Source organism: Falco naumanni, chromosome 9 (assembly GCF_017639655.2).
Source record: "Falco naumanni isolate bFalNau1 chromosome 9, bFalNau1.pat, whole genome shotgun sequence".
NCBI lineage: Eukaryota > Metazoa > Chordata > Aves > Falconiformes > Falconidae > Falco > Falco naumanni.
The window spans coordinates 1,506,846-1,524,381 of NC_054062.1; the positions used below are offsets into that span (position 1 = coordinate 1,506,846).

General features: G+C 51.6%; 1 protein-coding gene across 2 annotated transcripts in view; it reads right to left on the reverse strand.

The window, feature by feature from the left end:
• The window catches only part of COL27A1 (collagen type XXVII alpha 1 chain), a 159,602-nt gene extending 142,793 nt beyond the window's left edge, over positions 1-16,809 (reverse strand). Inside the window, exons 1-4 of one of the 2 annotated variants that reach the window (XM_040606985.1) lie at positions 16,715-16,809; positions 15,287-15,585; positions 6,255-6,325; positions 1-1,445 (exon numbers count right to left, since the gene is read on the reverse strand). In XM_040606985.1, coding sequence (XP_040462919.1) covers positions 1-1,445; positions 6,255-6,325; positions 15,287-15,342 — 1,572 coding nt within the window. In that variant the 5' untranslated portion in view covers positions 15,343-15,585; positions 16,715-16,809. Of the gene's footprint in view, positions 1,446-6,254; positions 6,326-15,286; positions 15,855-16,714 lie in introns of those variants that run through there. The other variant, XM_040606986.1, reaches the window with a different exon arrangement.
• Positions 16,810-17,536: the final 727 nt, after the last annotated feature.

Here is a 17,536-nt window from a genome sequence, read left to right on the forward strand (position 1 = left end):
CTGAGGTCCTCTCTCTCCTTTCACTCCTGGATATCCCAGGAAAAATGGAAACGGAGTGGGCCCGAGGGGATCGAAGATTTGATAGCCATCGGTCGCAGCTGGGGTTGTGAGGTTGAAGGCCAGTGCCCTGGCTCTGGAGGTGGGACGGGCAGACCCCAGGGCTGGTTTGCTGTACACCAGAGGGACACTGCTAGGATCCACCCTCCTGGCAGGTGATGGCACGTGCTTCTTTGGAACAGGCCCGTTGCTTGGGTTCTGTGGAGTCTGCTTCAGGGTGACAAAGTGGACATTGCTGGTTGTGTTATCAGTCATCCTCTTCATTGGCTTTACAGTAATGGGTGCTTCGGAGGGCTCCAGGGTGGGTTTTTGGTTGATCTTCTTTTTGGTCTCTTGCTTGGACTCCTTCCTGCTGGCTGTGGCAGGGCTCTGGCTTGTCGGTGGGGCCCTTCTGGCAGTGGGAAGGGGGGGTTTCTCCATGCGCATGCTGGGAGTGGGCCGAGACACCCTGGGGGTGGTCACTGTCCCCCGAGGGAGAGAATGGGTGGGTGGCTGTGTATCAGTACTTGATGGAACAGGAGATGAGGCCACCGTGACCTTTGTGGCTTTGGTTGTCAGTCTGAGCAGTGATGGTGGGTATGATGCCAATGTGATGGTTGTTGCACCTGAACCCCGAGTCTTGAGGGGTGCAGTGACCCTGCCAAACTCCAAGGATGGGGCAGCAGTGGTCAGGTTCTTCAGACCCTGCAGCGAGGGCTCCACATGCCGTGGGGTACTCAGGGAGGTGCTGGGATCCCTGGGCAGGAGCGGGATGAGGGGGGGCAGGTTCGGCCGGTAGGTATCTGCTTGCCTGCACTGTTTTTTCAGGTATTTACAGTAATGATGAGCTGCCTTGGCGGAAGGATAAATATCAAACTGGCAGATGGCTCCTTCAAACTGCACGGAGTGCTGGTTGATCTTCCCAAAGAGGAAAGATCCATGTGGATCCAAAGCCTCGTCCTTTTTAAAATGCAAATCCGCATGTACTCTGCGCTTCCCACAAGAAGTAAATAAAGTGACTGTCTGGCCACGGATGTTGATGGCCATATTGTGCCACTGGCCATCATGGACATTGTAATCAAAATATACAGAGCGCTTGTGGCCCACATATACTATGATCTTCCCAGGCACAAACTGGACCCCCAGCTGCAGTTTTTTCTTTTTGCTCTTGACAGCAAAGAGAAAAGCATTGTTGATGCGGTGGGAGCAGAGGCTCAGCACTAGGAGCAGGTCAGTGCTGGAGCCTGCGGGGAGGATGGTGCTGACTGGTGCTTCGACACGTGCCCGCTGAGTGAAGATGACCCCTGATTTGAAAGGAATGACTCCTTGAGGAACCACTGTACGTGATGAGGACCATCCGCTCGATGGCCTTTTCCCTGACAGGCCCAGTCTTTGAAGAACATCCACATCTGAAAGGGAAGCACAAAGAAAACGTGAGGTGTTGGGCAACCCAAGGTCTGGATGGGTATGGGGGGGCCAAACCAGTCCATGCAAAAAGGCAGCAGGTTGCAGGAACACCCAACCATCCTCTCACGTGTATACGTTCAAATAATCAGAATGGAGAGCGCGTAGCTCTTCCGCATGTTGCGTGAGGTGCAAGTGCACGCTCAACTTAGTTACCAGTGATTGCCGAAATGCATTAGACCCATGGTGCATGTGGCTAGCTATCCTGCCCCACCAGAGACCACCTCCAGATGGTCTGGAGGGAGCTGACCTCACCAGAAGGAAATTTCCCACTGAGCACCAATGGTCCACTTCTCTGGGATTTAATTCTGAGTACTGACCACACAGCTGGAAAGGAATTTGAACAACAGACTGAGCTGGGATTGCAAAATTTTATATCCCCAGAAGGCAAGTAACAGAACTTTCAAAGGGAGCAAAAGCCTTGTATCTGTCTCTCTCCAAATTGGTAAGAAGCAGCTTTTGATCTTTGAGAGTCTGAAGAGTTTAGGGAAGCGAAGGTGCCCCCCAGCACGAAAAAATTGCACCTAGATTTTGCTGAACCACTCAAGGTTCTCAAGAGCAGTACTTTTTCCCAGCAGATCAACTTACAGTCTTAAATTATTTTAATAGGTTGAAGGAACCAGACTTGATTTGTGAAGAGCTGAGAAATTAGGTATGGCTGCCACTGAGCAGGTGAGACTCGCCTCCAGCGTTTGTCACCTCGGGGCGAGGGAGAATGAGAGGGACCGATGCCCAGAGACACCTTTCTCCATCAACTCCAGGAGAAGTCTGCAATGGACAGACAAGGAGAATCCTCTGGTTTCTGGCCCTGAGGTCTAACAGGAGTCACACACAGCTTGGAGTCCAAGGCAGATTAACAGGCAACAGCAACGCGAACCAGAGCCAGCTGGCAGCAGCCTCGGCTGAACTACTTCAGTGGGGAAGATGCAGAGTTCTATGTGAGAAAAGCTGCAAAGGTGAACATGCCCAGACCTGACAAAGGTGCTCACGCACCCAAAAGCCTGTTCTCTTGATCCAGCTCAATCACTTTGTCTAATAAAAGATCTTACCTTTATCCATCTATACCACGTAGGTAACGCTATAATGATTACCAGGACACCACTGCTGCTGAAAATGAGCTAGGATAACTGGATTTCCTTCCCTCTTCCCTGCCCAAATGCAATCCCCGTTACTCGATGACCAGCTAACTCTTGTATTTAGGTGCTCTTCCGGGAAGCTAGCCTGGGCTGTACAACCCAGATGCTGACCTCACAAGGTAAGTATTTAACAATCAGAAATACAGCAGTGCCAATCACGGCTGCACGTCAGCTAACACCATGGGATCGCTGCTTTGCTAGATTAAAAGTAAATCAAAGGTTGTCCAAAGAAAAAACAAGTTTCTCCTGTAAAGGGGCCTTGGAATTTGGTCTCTTTCACCCTTAACTATTGAATATTCAGCACAATATCCAATATTTGGAGAACTGGCACTTAAAAGAGATCCTCAGCATTGGCCACAAGGGTCGTAGACTCAAGCCAGTCTGAGGTCTGTAATGTTGCTGGCTAGGAAGGGAAGAGAATAATGACAAAACCTCTGTTCCTTGACTTTGGCAAAAACCTTGGCCATTTTTGTATGTAAGAACAAGTCAATCAATATTTACTTTGTCTGAGCTGAGCTTTATTTCCACCTCCCTTTTTTAAGGCAGCTTGACTCATTTCCTAGCAGAGACTACCCTGGAGAAGCTGTGTCAGATGTGAAAGGGGATGGAAATTTTCCCACTCTAGGCAGAGGGGATCATTTACTGCACAGCATTTGCAAGTGTTAATAACGGTGCTTCTCCCATACTGTGAAATCCTTGCCCCCCCCCCCCCCCCCCACTTTTTCTGCCATACTGCCCAACAGGGCTGTCCCTCAGCACAGCAGAGGTGGAGGCTTCCCCTCTCTGCACTGAATGGAGCAATCGCAGCAATATCTTCATACTGGATAATCTCCAGAGCCCACGAAACAGTAAAGGCCAAAGCCTGGCTTTAGTGAAGTTAAGTGGGACCCTTGCCACAGACTTCAAAGGCATCAGGATTTAGCCCTAAGGAAATAAATTTACCACTTAAACTAGGAGCTAGACTCCAGCTTCCAATTTCTACATGTATTTTTAGGTTCTCTCCCAGAGACAGACAGTGGTGCGTCTCTACTAGGCAGAGATGCTTTACACCACAGGAGCTATTCATCTGGTAGCTGCTCTTCAAAGACACGAGGATGTTTCCCTGCTCAGAGGATGCCGCTCCTGTTTGCAATACCAAGCCAACTGCCTCGTTAGCAGCTGCATCCAACAGTGCTTAAAAAAAGAAAAAAGCACAACTCAACCACTCCTTTCCCTCACAACCCAATAAGGTAGAGCCAAATTCTTGATGCCTACGCAAAACCTGATTAAGAGAGACCTCATGCCGGACATGTATGTGGATTTTCCAGCACCAGGTCCAGGCACACAGCTCAGGACTCCTGTGCACCCAGCCCATCTGCCTCTCCATCCCATGCTGACTGTCCTGGGCTGGTGGGACACGTCCCCCGGGATGACAGGATGCAAGGTAATTCTGGCTTCCTTAAGTAGCTCCAAGTTTAGCAAAGCATTTTTTCCCCTTCAAATTTTTTCCTCTGTAGATTTTTCCATCAAAACACATTTTTTAAAAAAACATTCACTTAGAGCTGCCTGGTCCCAGGTGCCTTAAAGCTAGTTGCAACACTCCTGTAGCAACATTTGAGCAACTGGGAAAAACTTTTCTAGCAGACTCTGTGCATGAAGTGAGATGCAGAGATTCCTGAACAACCACATGACCGTCTCTGAAAGAGGGGATAAAATGTTTTATGGCTCTCCTTCCCAACTCTTTCTTTCCTTCCCCCTTTCCCCATGCAAAAAGCTTCATAGGAAAAAGAAGCCAAAAAGTGGGAGAGAAATAACTTGCAGCTTCCTAGAATCCAGCAGCTGAGATGCGATGCCTACAGCTAAAATGGGGTTGAACAAATGCCACATTTCCAAAAGTTACTGCCCAGACCCTTAGTCAGTGCACATCAGATGAACTCACTAACCTCATGATCTTTCTTTTATGGAAAAATCATCTTCTGCATTCCCTGATTTTCCAGTGCACAGGAAGACCCCTAAGCCTTACAGTAAGAACTACTGTGTTTTCCAAAGCCCACAGTGTTGGCTTCATTTCATCCTTACACAGACCTACGAACAAGCTCTTACTGCTTTTGTAACTCTCGTGTTTGAAAATCCTGAGCGAGAATACAGTCTCAAATCACCAGCGTTTCCTTACAGCATCCTTGAAAGTTTTTCCTTTCTGGTACCCAGGAGAACAGCCTGTCTCTGACTGCAAGGAAACCAAGCAAGATTTTAAAAAAAGTCTTTTACTGCAGAGAAAGTATCTCAGAGGAAAGTTATGTACCACGCTAAGGTAATGCAATAAAAGCAAAGCAAGAGTTTCCTTTAGACTGACGGTAACAAAAGACATGGCACCATCCCGTAATTATCATGGGAGTAGAACGATGGATAGAGATGAATCTAAACAGCGTATTAAAATCTGCTTGAAAAGAGGGACGCCAAGACACAGTATTTATTCTGCCTCTTTATGAGCTGACATAAAACTTGCTCTGAAAACTGCTTGACTAAGTAATTCAGCCAGATGTTCACCTCTTTTGCATTGAAGCAGAATTTGGAAAATATTACATTTTTCAAAATTGCTGATGGCAGGGATGTATTTCCCCCCCACGTAAAAAGTGCTTCGTGGGCTGGCTTACAGCTGAGCATTGACCAACTTTCTATTTTTCCTTCATGTTTCAGAGGCTAAGAGGAGAGCCCTGGAGCCTGCTAGTCCGCTTATTGCTGCCTACTGATTGCAGAGGAAACTGTTCGGTTCTAGCACGTATCCACCTAAAGCATCCATGTGGAAGAGGTGTTGCTGTTTTAAGAGGAGATATCTCCTTTACAAACAGATGTTGCAGAGATGCTCAGCTCCCACTACCAACTGTAAAGGATTACTTTTTTTTTTTTTTTTACTTTGTATACTCCGAAGCTTTCTATCTCCTCTTGTGGGGCTACTGACTATTGTACCCCAAGCTTTTGTCCTGCCCCCAGCAGCACTAGGGAGGCGATGCCTGGAGAAGGGGTGTAAAGGCAGGGTGGAGGGGTCTCATCACACCCCTATAGAATGCTTTCCTTACAGCACAGGGACTGGACCAGACATAGTCATTCTACAATTAACCACTCCTCTGGGATTTTTAGTCCTCAAACTTGCTTTTACTTTTAGAATTCCCATCACTTCTGTATGCCTAACATCCTATGTGCTGGCAGAGGCATGACTGGGCTGCATTCAAGTCAAGGAAAAAGCCGTCTGCCAGAGACGCTTAATTCCTTAATGCCCCAGCCTCAAGGGGCACTTTCTAGTTAAGTCCTAACAAGTGCAGGTGGATGCCAGTGACATTTTAGACACAAAGTGCTTCGTTCACACTAGTTCTACCAGACAGGCAGGCACTTCTGAAAACCCTGTGGGGCACGTAATCACCTGCAAAAAGCTGGTTCTTTTGCCAGCTGTTAACTGCGTCATCTATATCATCATTACTGCAATGATCAGCAATAAATGCACCTGACTGTGCAGTAGGCTCAGACATTATTAACTGACGGTCCTAAAGTGATACCAAAGCACTTAGCTTTTACTTTGGTTCAAAGAGGAGGCGGGGGGGGGGGGGGGGGGGGGGGCGAAGAGAAAAAAAAAAAGTAATTTACCTTCAGAATTTCCTTGTGTGAATCCCAGGAACCAGGTAAAACATAATACAGCCCAGAGAAAGCAGAATCCCCTAAAATTGGAAAAGAAAAAAAAAATAATTAGTTTCTACAACATCACTAACAAAAACTAACCACCACCACCACCCTGCCCCTGTTAAGGGTCTTCTCCTTGATCACAAGTCTAGCAGGCAGTGGCAGTGTCCACTGGAAAATGGAGAACGAGTGCACTTGCTTCTGACTGAGATCTCATTTTGCTACTTTAAAGTCATCTAAAGCCCACTGAATTCAGTAGTCTGCTTTCCCACTGGTATTAGGAGCTGTTGATCAAGCCTTGAGCAAGGACCGGAGCCGTGTTTTGAGATGCAGGATCATCAGCGCCAGGTCAGCAGCCCCTTTGCTACTGCTGCTGCTCTTTGGCACTCGCTCCATCTAGGACAGAACATCAGAAACGCAAGAGGATGGAGAAGTAATTCAAAATCGGAAGGTCAAAAGACATGCCAGGAGTGCATGTGCATGTCTACGAGGACACAGATGGAAAATGGGCTGACAGGCAGCGACATATCACCTGCATCTCAGCCAACAAATTCCGAGTTCTAATGCTTAAAAAGTATCCTAAACATACAAAATCCTACATGGATCTATTCCTCTTTTTACACCCAGATGTAAAAGATGGGAGCAGCTTCTAACCACTCGGCACCCCGTGCTGTTGCCACTAATAACTTTTTCATTAGCTTGGTATGGCAGGAAATTTCAGAAAGCATGAGAGCTGCAGACTCCTGAGCACAGCGCTCTCGCAGACCCTTTCATGCCTGAGAGGGAATCAGACAAACCTTTCTGTTAGCTCAATTTTAAGCTTTAAAATGCCATTGAAAACAGCAGCAGAGAGCAAAACTTTTGCCAGAAATGTAGCTGAAGCCCCCCCTTCCCCCACCAACTTCCTTGACTTGTAGCCAAATAACAAACATAGGAAACTCCTTGGTTAAGCTCACTTAAAACTGTCAGTGGAAAGTTTGAAGACTAAATTCCCTCATCTTCTAGAGATGATATTTAACAGCTTGATCAACAAGGGCTGCTGGGGGAATGGAGACAAGAATGTAAACTACAGAAAGTCCTCAGCCAGAAGCAAGCATCGCAGGACATCCACAGGTTGTCCTCCACCTCACCAAGCCAGCCCGAATGCTGGGGTGTGCAAAGCGATGCCAAAGTGCAGCTTGCTCGTCTCCTCAGATCCCACAAAGACAAAGAATTTGTCCGGTGGGATGAGACCACTCTTCCCCTGCCATCAAGCCTCAGCTTTAGCACGTGGAAGCATCCTCTGAGAGAATGTATTACCCTGGGCCAGATCCTCACTCAGGGCAGGAGACCCTTTCCCACAGCTAAAATGAAACCACAGTGATTTACGCATCCTTGGGGAAACCTGGCCTTGAACGTAAAAATCCATGCGGGAACCCAGCCACTAACTAATATTTTAAGGCTTGAGGGGACAAAACACTGGAGCGGCCGCGCATCGGCTGGGAAACAAAATGAGATTAATCACATCATTCTTTGCTGTTTCCATTACCCTGACACTGGGCTGCACATTTCAGGAGTTCTGGGGCTGCTTTAGTTTATGCATGAAGGAACACAGCTTGGAATAGCCAAATCACGGTATTCTTTTGCCATGCCCTATAGCCGACCATAGGCTAACCAGGAAACGCTCACTATGCCCAAGAGATCTCCAGCTGGGGGGGCCTGGTGGTTGTCTGCCCACCCCATCCCGTGGGGCAGAGCTGTCAGGCTGCAGACACTGCTGAGACCAGGCTGAGCTGTTGTCCCAGGTCAGTCAGGGGATGTGGGAAGGGAAGGAGTATAGGAACAATGAAATTTTAAGATGCAGAGACTCAATTCCATGTGTGCACGAAGCAAAGACCTTGCTGAGTATCATCAGCTGGGTTGGACTGCCCGATGAGAGCACGGGAAGACGAGGGGAAGGGGGTGACCAATATGACATGGACACCAAGGGCAGCAGGAGTCCCAGGCGTCAAGAACGCCTTTTCTCTGGTGAGGATCCCATTTGTACAGCTACGTACAAATGCTGGTGCACACAACACACCAAACTTAAGTCCAGATTTTTTGAAGGGGGACCCTCACAACCCAAATTCGCTTCCAAGATCAGTTGATCAACACAGTGAGGAGGGGAACAAGCCTTAGGGGAAAATGCAGCACGTAATTTCATTCCAGTGACACTGACGGGGCTATAAAGGAGACGAATGCGCAGCGTGGGATCCAGCTGGCCTCAGCCCTGCTCCTGGACCCCTCGCACAGCCAATACTCTCAGAGTCGAGAGTGGGGCCGAGAGCCAAAACGCTGAAGAAAAACACTTTGGCAAAATTTACCAACTTAATGGAAAAAGCAAAAGGAGCTTCCAAATGGCAGACCTGTGACTGATGGGGCTGTTAATTATTGCAGAATTTTATAATACAGGCTCTTTTTCCGTTACAACTCTGCAGTGACAGGGTTGCATAAGTAGCTTGAGTACCAATAGTAAAGGGACACCTTCCTCCTTATACAGAGTATCAAACCCACCTTGCCTTTATCTCAGCTTTGTCCCACAACCAGTGATTTCTGCAGACACTCTATCAAGAGGTACCCAATAAAGGCATTTATTTCTTCTATTGCATAGGGTCTATGAATACCAGAATGAGGATCCCATTGCTATAGCTGCTAGGTGAAGAAGTGCCCCTGAATATGTATGATGGAAGCTTCGAAGTTTTCCAGTGCAAACAAACTCCCTTTACAGCAAACCAAAGCTACTGACTACAGGTCAGTTCTGCTTCACTACTTTTTGCCAACTCCTGTGATCAGTCCACAGGAACTAACCAGTGCCAGAAGTGCAAGGCAGGAGACAACAGAGAGGGACAACACAGATGCACAAAGACAGGTAATGAGGCTTCTCAGCCTTAACGGTGATTTTAGCAACTTCGCAGTGAGGACCACAGGCATGCAGGTAACAGCCAAGAACGAACATCCTGAGGATGCTACAAAAAGCAACCAGAAGATCTGGGCACCACTTCTGCTGGGGCTTCAGGACAGGCAGGAGGTCCCTGCGCATGGTGACTTGCATCACTGGAGACCTGATGAAATCATGCCTGCTAATTGACATACAATTGCCCAACTGTGCCCTGGGTTTTCAGCTTCCAGACTCACTTGCCATCTTCTTACTGAGCACTGAAAGATCAGACTCCTGAGCGTGGCAAGTTGTAACCTGGAGGCTAAAGAAGCGTTATCGTCCCTCCAGGTGGCTTGTGCAGTATGTCTTGCTGCTGTTGCCCCAGTAAAGTCATGCTCAGCATGGCAACCTCAAGGCAAAAGTAAAGGAAAAATCCTGTTGAACGTGTCGGCTCCTATGTGACAGCCACTGGAATAAGATAAAGCACTACACTGAACTAAGGACAAGAGCAAGACTATAGCCTCTAGGGTAGACTTGGTCAGGAATGATCTTCAAAAAAATGCAAGTTTGACAAAGCTGAAGCGTATATATCTGTAAAATAGTTGTGATCAGCTAATTCTCCACTTCACAATTTCTGGAATTGGTTGGAACGACTCCAGATTTTTTTAAATTAAAAGACTTGCCCCTGCCTTAAAAAAAGAAGTCCAAACAATTTTGACATGTTGTTTGCTTAGATGGGTTAAAGCTGAAGAAAATGTTATAAGGGCTCAAAGCAGCATTTAATTTTTATTTTCTCCCTCATTTATGGTGGGGAGATATCTTTGAATTTGCAAACATTCTTGCAGTGTGGAAAAACCATTCCCCCCACTTTCCTCCATTCAGATGCATATATTTTTTTTTCTGTCCAAAAGACCAGAAAAGACAGCTGGATGCTGAAAATTGCTTTTCAAGAAAAGCAAATCTACATTTCTAGCTGTAGATCAGACAGTGTGTCTTAAAAGGAGAAAATGTCTTTGTTGCTTAAAATCCTTTGCACATGTCTGGAGGTGATATTTTATAAGACTCCCAAGCAGTTTTGACAGTCAACAGGAAACAAAAATCACAGACTACATACTAAGTATTAAAAAGCACCATGGCATCAATTCTGCTCCCAGCTTTTTGGGGTACAAATCTTATTTTGTATCATCCTTTGCAGATCAGACTTTGGCTCTCTTTTCAGGGCTCCTGGAAACTATGGTATTTCTCCTCCTCTCACCCTCAGTTTTTGGAGAGAGTGATGGAAACGTATGGTTATGTAGATGTCCCCATATCAACCCTGTATCATCCTTTGCTGGACCTTTTCTGCAGCATAAGCCAGCTATCAGCTCACACCTCCCGTCAAAGATTTTGTGTGGTGTATGCAGGTGCTGTCGCGTCCACATGCTCTCCCCAGCAGGCTACGGGCAGTTACTGAAATGGTTTTCATTTAACCCCCACTCAGCATCTACATCTCTAAGAACAAGGGGAAAGCAGACAAGCAGGTACAGCCCAGATAGATACATTTCCATGGTCATTTAAAAATACTGAGAAGTCTAAGAGTGATCTATAAACTGTCCCTATTAAGTAGGGAAGAATGAAATTCAGCACCCCTCTACATGATTTTAATGTTCAAAAAAGCTCCCCCAGAATATCACCCAGCATCTAGTACACAAAACATCCAGAATTCAACCCACTGTCCCTAGGTACATGTTCATCAAAATAGATTTTCAGATGCCAATGAGGAATTCATTGCAGACACAGTCATAAGGGGAGAAGCTGAACTGGGACATCACTGTGGCCACCTGAGCTCTAGCTAACAGCACCCTGAGCGCAGCTCGAAGCTGAGGGTTTCAAAGATTGTCTCACTGTTATTACTGGAGATTCCAGCAGCCCAAATGGGGAAACTCCCGAGGGTGGGAAACTCTCTAGGCCAGACTCCAACCCATCCTCACGGTGATCCTGAGCAGGAATGTCTGAATTCCTCCACCCTGCCCCAGAGTTTGGAGCATGCATGCAAACTCGGAAATTTCTAGGGTTCCTCTGGCTCCATTTCTGCCAAATCTAATCTCAATGCAGGACAAAAACACCCTTAGTGCTGTGCCTGTAAAGGTTTATCTCAGGGCTTTGGCAACGTGGCACAGACAAAGCTGCTGCTTCCTTCGGAGGATGCCCCTGGTAGTGAAAGAGCAACCCACCCACGGGGGCCTGCTGAGCGGGGGGCGTTCACAGAGGAGGGACCCCAGCTCCGGCAGCGGTACAGCAGCAGATCTCAAGTCCTGCAAAGGAGCTTTGCTCTCCTGAAAGCCTGCACATCAGCCAGGCACAAGGAGAGTCAGGATGCTTAAAGGGCTGGTATTTGCTCCCCCAGCACCTATAGCTCCCCTTAGGATTTCTCCAGGAGGGAAATGCAGATCTGCAGTAGACAGAACGTGAAGTGTCAGCCTGGCCAACCCTCCCTCCTGCAGACACCTGGCGTCTTGCTCTTTCACAGGTCTATGCTGTTATCTGCAGACAGCGGGCTGACGGGTTTCAAACCACTGGTCCTTGTCCTCCTTACTGGGAGCTAGAGCTTGCGTGTTCATTGCACAAAGCTGGTCCAGAGCTAACCAGCTCCTCTGAGCTCCTGCTGGTGACAACCTGCTTCCTCACCTCTAGATGCCAAACTGACACAGCTGTGATGCCTCAAATACCCTCACCGATACCTCCCAGCAACATTCCACAACAGGGGAACTTTCCTGACAACCCATTACTCTGTCTCCTCTTTGCTCACCGCCCTTTGCCTGTCTGGGTTTTTGACTTCATTGCTGTGTGAAGTGACAACACTCACTACTGGCCCTTGCCTTTGTGTTCTCAGTTAGTAACTGGAGCCCTCGACAAACAGAAGTGCTAAGCATGGTCTGTCATCTAACTCCTTTTTTGTCCTTCCAACAAACGCCTTTGCATTCCTTCATTTTGTGAATGGGGTTTGGCAGAGCCGTATAGAATTCCCCATTGTTTCCATTTGCACTTCAGTAAGCGTCCATCATTTCTACTTATGGCCCAACAAATTGGCAAAGAAAGAGGGGGGGAAAAACCCCATACCGTCTGCCCGTCTCTGGTCAGAGATTTCCTACAACTCCCTCATCACTAGACCTGGGCAACCCTCAGTCAGTAACGTAACCTCCATAAACACTCATTTCAAGCAGGGCAAATTTTATCCCCTCAACCCACTGCAGAAAGGGAATAAAGTTGGAGCCCTGGGAGCTGTGCAATTGCCTCCTCTCTACCCCAAGGCACCCAGAACACACACACCACTCGACTGCCTGTTGCTCCCATTACCGATTTTGTCTAGCAGTGCCATAATTTGTGCCCAGATCACCTGCCCGGCTTGCATGCAGTGGTCTTTTCCTCTTAAAACAGGAGTCGTACCTTCCTCCAGCCCTTTCATGTCTTCCCAGGGGCTGACAAACCTTGGTGGTGCCAGGCGGGTGCTGTACCACCGTGCGTGCAGCTTTCTCATCCAGCACATGGGCCAGGCAGCTGCAGAACAGCATTAGGCCAACACCACGGCGCTGTGACAGCACGCAGGCTCCTGTCGGAGGCCACCAGGAGCACCAAGCAACTCTCCTCCACAGCCAGCATGTGGCACCAGGGCTGGAAGAGGCCAAAGTGGCACCACCACAGCTGAACTGCACAAATGCTACGGTCTGAACATGTGCTCAATAAATAGCTGAATGCAAAACCTTCTTCTGTGCTTTAGTGAACCTGCATTCCCTGAAAATGCATCAATGGGAACGATCGAGAGGGGTATTTTAAGCTTGCAGAGCCTGTAAAACTTTGCGTTCTGGTTTTACAAGCTTTGCCTGCTCAAGCGGGGACAAGGCCTGGGTACACTCTGCAACTGCTTCTCCTTCCCCAACGAGCCAGCCCTCCTGCCCCAGTCCATGGCTCTCCTGCATGCCTGGCATCTCCTCAGCCACCAGCCCTGCTCCGGAGGATGCTGCAGGAGCGCTGGGACAAGCGGGACCCCCAGTGCCACATGGGAACGCACCAGAAAGTTCCTGTTACAAGCTGCCTTCAGGCAGCACAACCCTCACCCGCCCTGACGAAGACTCGGCAGCACAGGGGTGGCCTGGTGAACCCAGGCACAAGCCAGCTCTGGGCTCAGAGGACCCTCTCCAAGACTAACGGCCTCAACAGGAACATCCAGCTGCGGGAAACGGTAGGATGCACAGCACTCTGCCAAGCAAATCAAAACCCAGCACCAAAAAAGCCCATTGGGAGATAATGTGAAGGGTAGCAAGCGACCTCTGCTGAGGAGGGAACGGATCAGCAGCAAGCTGGTGAGGTATTTAAGCCAGAGGAGATCCTGGGAACAAAAGGCACACATGTTCAGAGTCACCAGAAGAGACCAAAGCACAGATTTCCCATGGCAATGCAACACTCAAACCCATGAGGCCATACGCGGTGCTAGCCCGGGACACCGAGATACAAAACCAGATCCAGATCAGTGAGCAGGCAGCCACGCTGCCTTCTCCTGGGTTCCCATTTCCTAAACCTGTCCTCAGCAGGGTCCAGTTTGCCCTGGGACTCGAGCAGGACCTCCCGGTCCTCATCTGGAGCATGACTGCCGTCACCTTCTCCGTCATGCTCGCGAGTGGGTGCTCTGTGTCGCGACTGTGCCTCATGCCAAGTGGCTCCCCAGCATCGGCGCCCTTCGCCTCGCTACAACGTGGCGCTGCTCTCGGTCTGTCAAAGGGATCTTTCTCTCTCTGTTCCCATTGGGCTTCTCTGGGTCTGAAAGCAGCCACCCTCGCAGGGTCGCAGGCAGCGCGCTCTGCACCCTGCCCGACGTTCAGAAGGCACAACTGGGAGACGCTGCAGCTACCAGCATCTCCAGACATGCCGCAGCCACGTCTGTGCAAAAAAACCTAAAAGCACTGAAATTCAGTCTTTGTGAGTATATAAACACACACACAGGGCCTCCAGCAGAGCCGGCTGGCACCCCGGGAGGGGTCTGGTCTCCCCCCATAGGGCCCCGGCCGGGAGCCCCCAAAGGGAACGGCACATCCCGCCCGGCCGCTGCGGGGCGGGGGAGCAGCGGGGTGACCCTCGGGGTGCCGGGGGGGCGCCCCAGGTCCCCTCACCCCGTTCCCACCCTTTCACCCCATCTCACAGCCCAGCCGAGGCTGGCAGCAGCAGAGGGATCCTGTACACAACTCTCCGGCTGCCAGGCAGAAGCCTCCCAGCCCTTCCAAGGGAGTGTCGGTAAATCCTCGTTACATCCGACAACGCAACCAGAGGGATTAACCCTTTGCTGGTCCCCGGGAAAATAACAACACAGCAGCAGCGAAGTTAACAATGAGAATCGAAACGCCGATCCCGGCCGTGTGAATGCGGACGGGCGGGGTGCGGGCTGCAGTGGGTCACGTCTGTACATCCACGGGGAGACAGGGGTCTGTGCGCGTGCCCGGGGGCACGCGAAGAACGTGCCCCCCGCACCCGGCTCCCCCCGGCCGCGCCTCACCCTCCCCACGGCTCTACCGCTTCCCGGAGGACTGCGGCGCCGACTTCCAGGTACTCCTGCCCCCACGTCCCCGCGGGACGGGGTCGAGGAGCAGCATCTCCCCCCCCCCCGCCCCCAGGAGAGCCGAGGAGCCGCCCCCGCCCGTGCCCGGAGACGTGCGAGGGGAGCGGGGCGCCGAGCTGCCCCGTCCTGCATCTCGCGTGGGTGCAGCCGGCGCCCACCCCCGGACCAGCTCCTGGGCTGGGGGCTCCTTTCCCCGGAGCGTTGGAACGGGGTGGGGGGGGGGGGTCCTCCTGCCCCCCGCTCTCACCCCTTCCCGCACACCCCAGCCCCATTCCCAGCCTCCTGCTCCAGCGTGGCCTCCCTTCTCCCAGCCCATTCTCCTCTCCAGCGCAGGAGTTTTCACATCACCCCCTGGCAGAAGGAATGTCTTCCCCCACCCCATCCCGGGGCTCCGGGAGCGGAGCTCCCCGCTCAGGCCGGCGCTCCCCTCCCGCAGCCCTCCCGGGACCCCCCGGCACCCCCATCCCGCCCGGGATGCCCTTCCCCAGCCCGGGAGAAGTCGGACTTTGTACTCACCCCCTGCCTGCTGCTGTAGCTCTGAGTCTGGAGACCGGCTCTGATTCCGGCTCCATCACGTTTAGTGCATTGTCTCTTTCGGGCAATTTTTGCGGCAATCCATCAGAAAAAGGGGGACAGGCCGGTTTGTGGGTACATCCTTCCCAGGAGCTCAGTTCTCTGCCTCTCTAAGGGGCTCAGCTGTGTCAAAGACACCCCCTGGCCCGGACGGCTCACTCCTTCCTCCTTCTCTTCTGGGTCCTTTTGCTTACACAGATCTTTTAATCCCATTTAACTCCCTCTCGGCAGACTGCAATTACCTTGGGAAAAAGGAGAGAGAACAGAAAGTACACGCTAGGAAGCCAGGCTGGCCCATGGTCGCTGGATTTCTTGCCTCTCTTTTTTTTTTTTTTCCCTCCTTATTAATAGTATAATTTCTGTGATCTCTGATTTCCAAAGTCCTTGATTTAAAGTGTTTTTTCTTAGCTGTTAACTTTTTGTTGTTGTTGGTTGATTGGTGGTTGTAATTATTATTTTTACTTGCAGTGCAGATGTGCCTCCCACCCCCCCCAAGGATCTCTCCTCTGGACTTAGAGAGGAGAGGAAAAGGCAGATTTTGAGAAATGAAAATTATTTAAGGATGTCGCCGCCGCCTCTCTCTGCTGCCCTCCTCTGTTAATATCGAAGCACTTACAAAAAATAATACAGAGTAAATAAATAATTAAAAAAAGAAACTCTTTTGGCCAGAAGAGCTGCCGAGAAGCTAAGGGAGACCCTTCCATGCCCCGCAGGGCCCTGCTCGGGGGGGCGCTGCCCGCCTGGGCTCACCGGCGGGGGGGCCCGACCCATCGACGGACTCGTCTCATGGGGTACCCGACACGGCTTCTCTTTGGGCTCCGCGCCTGGCAAAGGCGGCTGGGGGGGGGGGGGGGGGGGTCAGGCTCGCAAGAGAAAAGCCTCCCCCTCCTTGCCCTGCCTCCACAGGGAGGGGGGACAGGGGACCGGTGCGGGGCATCTCCAGACACACCCCCCCCCCCCGTTTCCTCCCAGCACCGAGGGATGGGAGCTGCAGCCCGGCGGGGAAGGAGTTTCCCTACGCAGCGCCCACCACAGTAAACCAGAGCCCACCTGGTCCCACCTGGCCAGTGCCGCCGGGGGGGCACGGACGACTCCTGCATGGGCTAAACCCTGCGTCCCTGTGCCCCCTCCTCTTCCAGCTCTTGCAAAGTCCCACCGAGCTGGGGGCCAGCACCGTGAGCACCCCAGGGTGACCGGCAGGTCCCTCTTGTCCACACCAGGTCACAGCAAACCCCCTTAGCTCTACGGGACTCCCCAGGCACTTGAGGGCAGCCCACGCCCCCCAGCCCCCCCGCCTCCTCCGGGCGCCCCTGGGTGCCCCCAGGCCCTGCTCCTTCCCCCTTGCACCGCAGCTCTGCCTTGGGCACTTACTTTGCAGCGAGACGAGAAGCTGTGCAACATCTCCCCGCAGCCCCGTGGTCACGGGCATTCACTGCCCAGGCAGCTTACGGCAATTTCTACTTCTTAAAAAAATAATAACGATTGGAAAAAAAAAAAAAAAAAAGAAAAAAAAAGAGAGAGAAAAAGGAGGAAGGAAAAAAAAAAAAACCAACCAAAGCAAAGCCCGTTCCTCCCTCCTTCCCCTTCAGGCTCAAGGTGTCTGCTGCGCGGGGAGCCAGCGGGCGCCTGCCCGGCGAGGCGGGGGGCCAGCCCCGGCGCTCCGGCAAGCCCGACACCCCCCCGGGCTCAGCAGGTAACCCTCCCCCCGCGCCCGCAGGTCCCCCTCGGGCCGTCGCTCCACGCGTGGGTCATGGATGCTGCAGGGATCCGGGAGAGAAGCGAGGCTGGGAGCGGGAGCTGGGAGGGACATGGATGTGGAAGCGGTGCAAGTTCCGAGGCTGCCCGAGTCCTTTTAAATAGCCGCAGCCGGGGGGCTCCGCGGTGGCGGGGGTGCCCCAGGTGTCCGGTTTCAGCAAACAGCCGGTAACGGGCGCAGACCCAGCCCCAGGGCAGGTTCCGCGGGGGGCGGGGGCGCCCGGCCCCCCCCCGGGCGGGCGCGGCGCGGGGCGGCCGCTGGGGGCGGGGGCGGGGGGGGGGGAGCGCTCCGCCGGCCCGGCTGCTCCGGGGGGGAAGGGCGGGCTGCCCGACCCCGGGCTGCGAGGTCTGGAGGGCGAAGGACAGGTCCTGCGAGGTGCTGAGCAGGCTGAGGCACCTGCGTGGGTCTGGGCATCGGAGCTGAGCCACCCCAGGGTT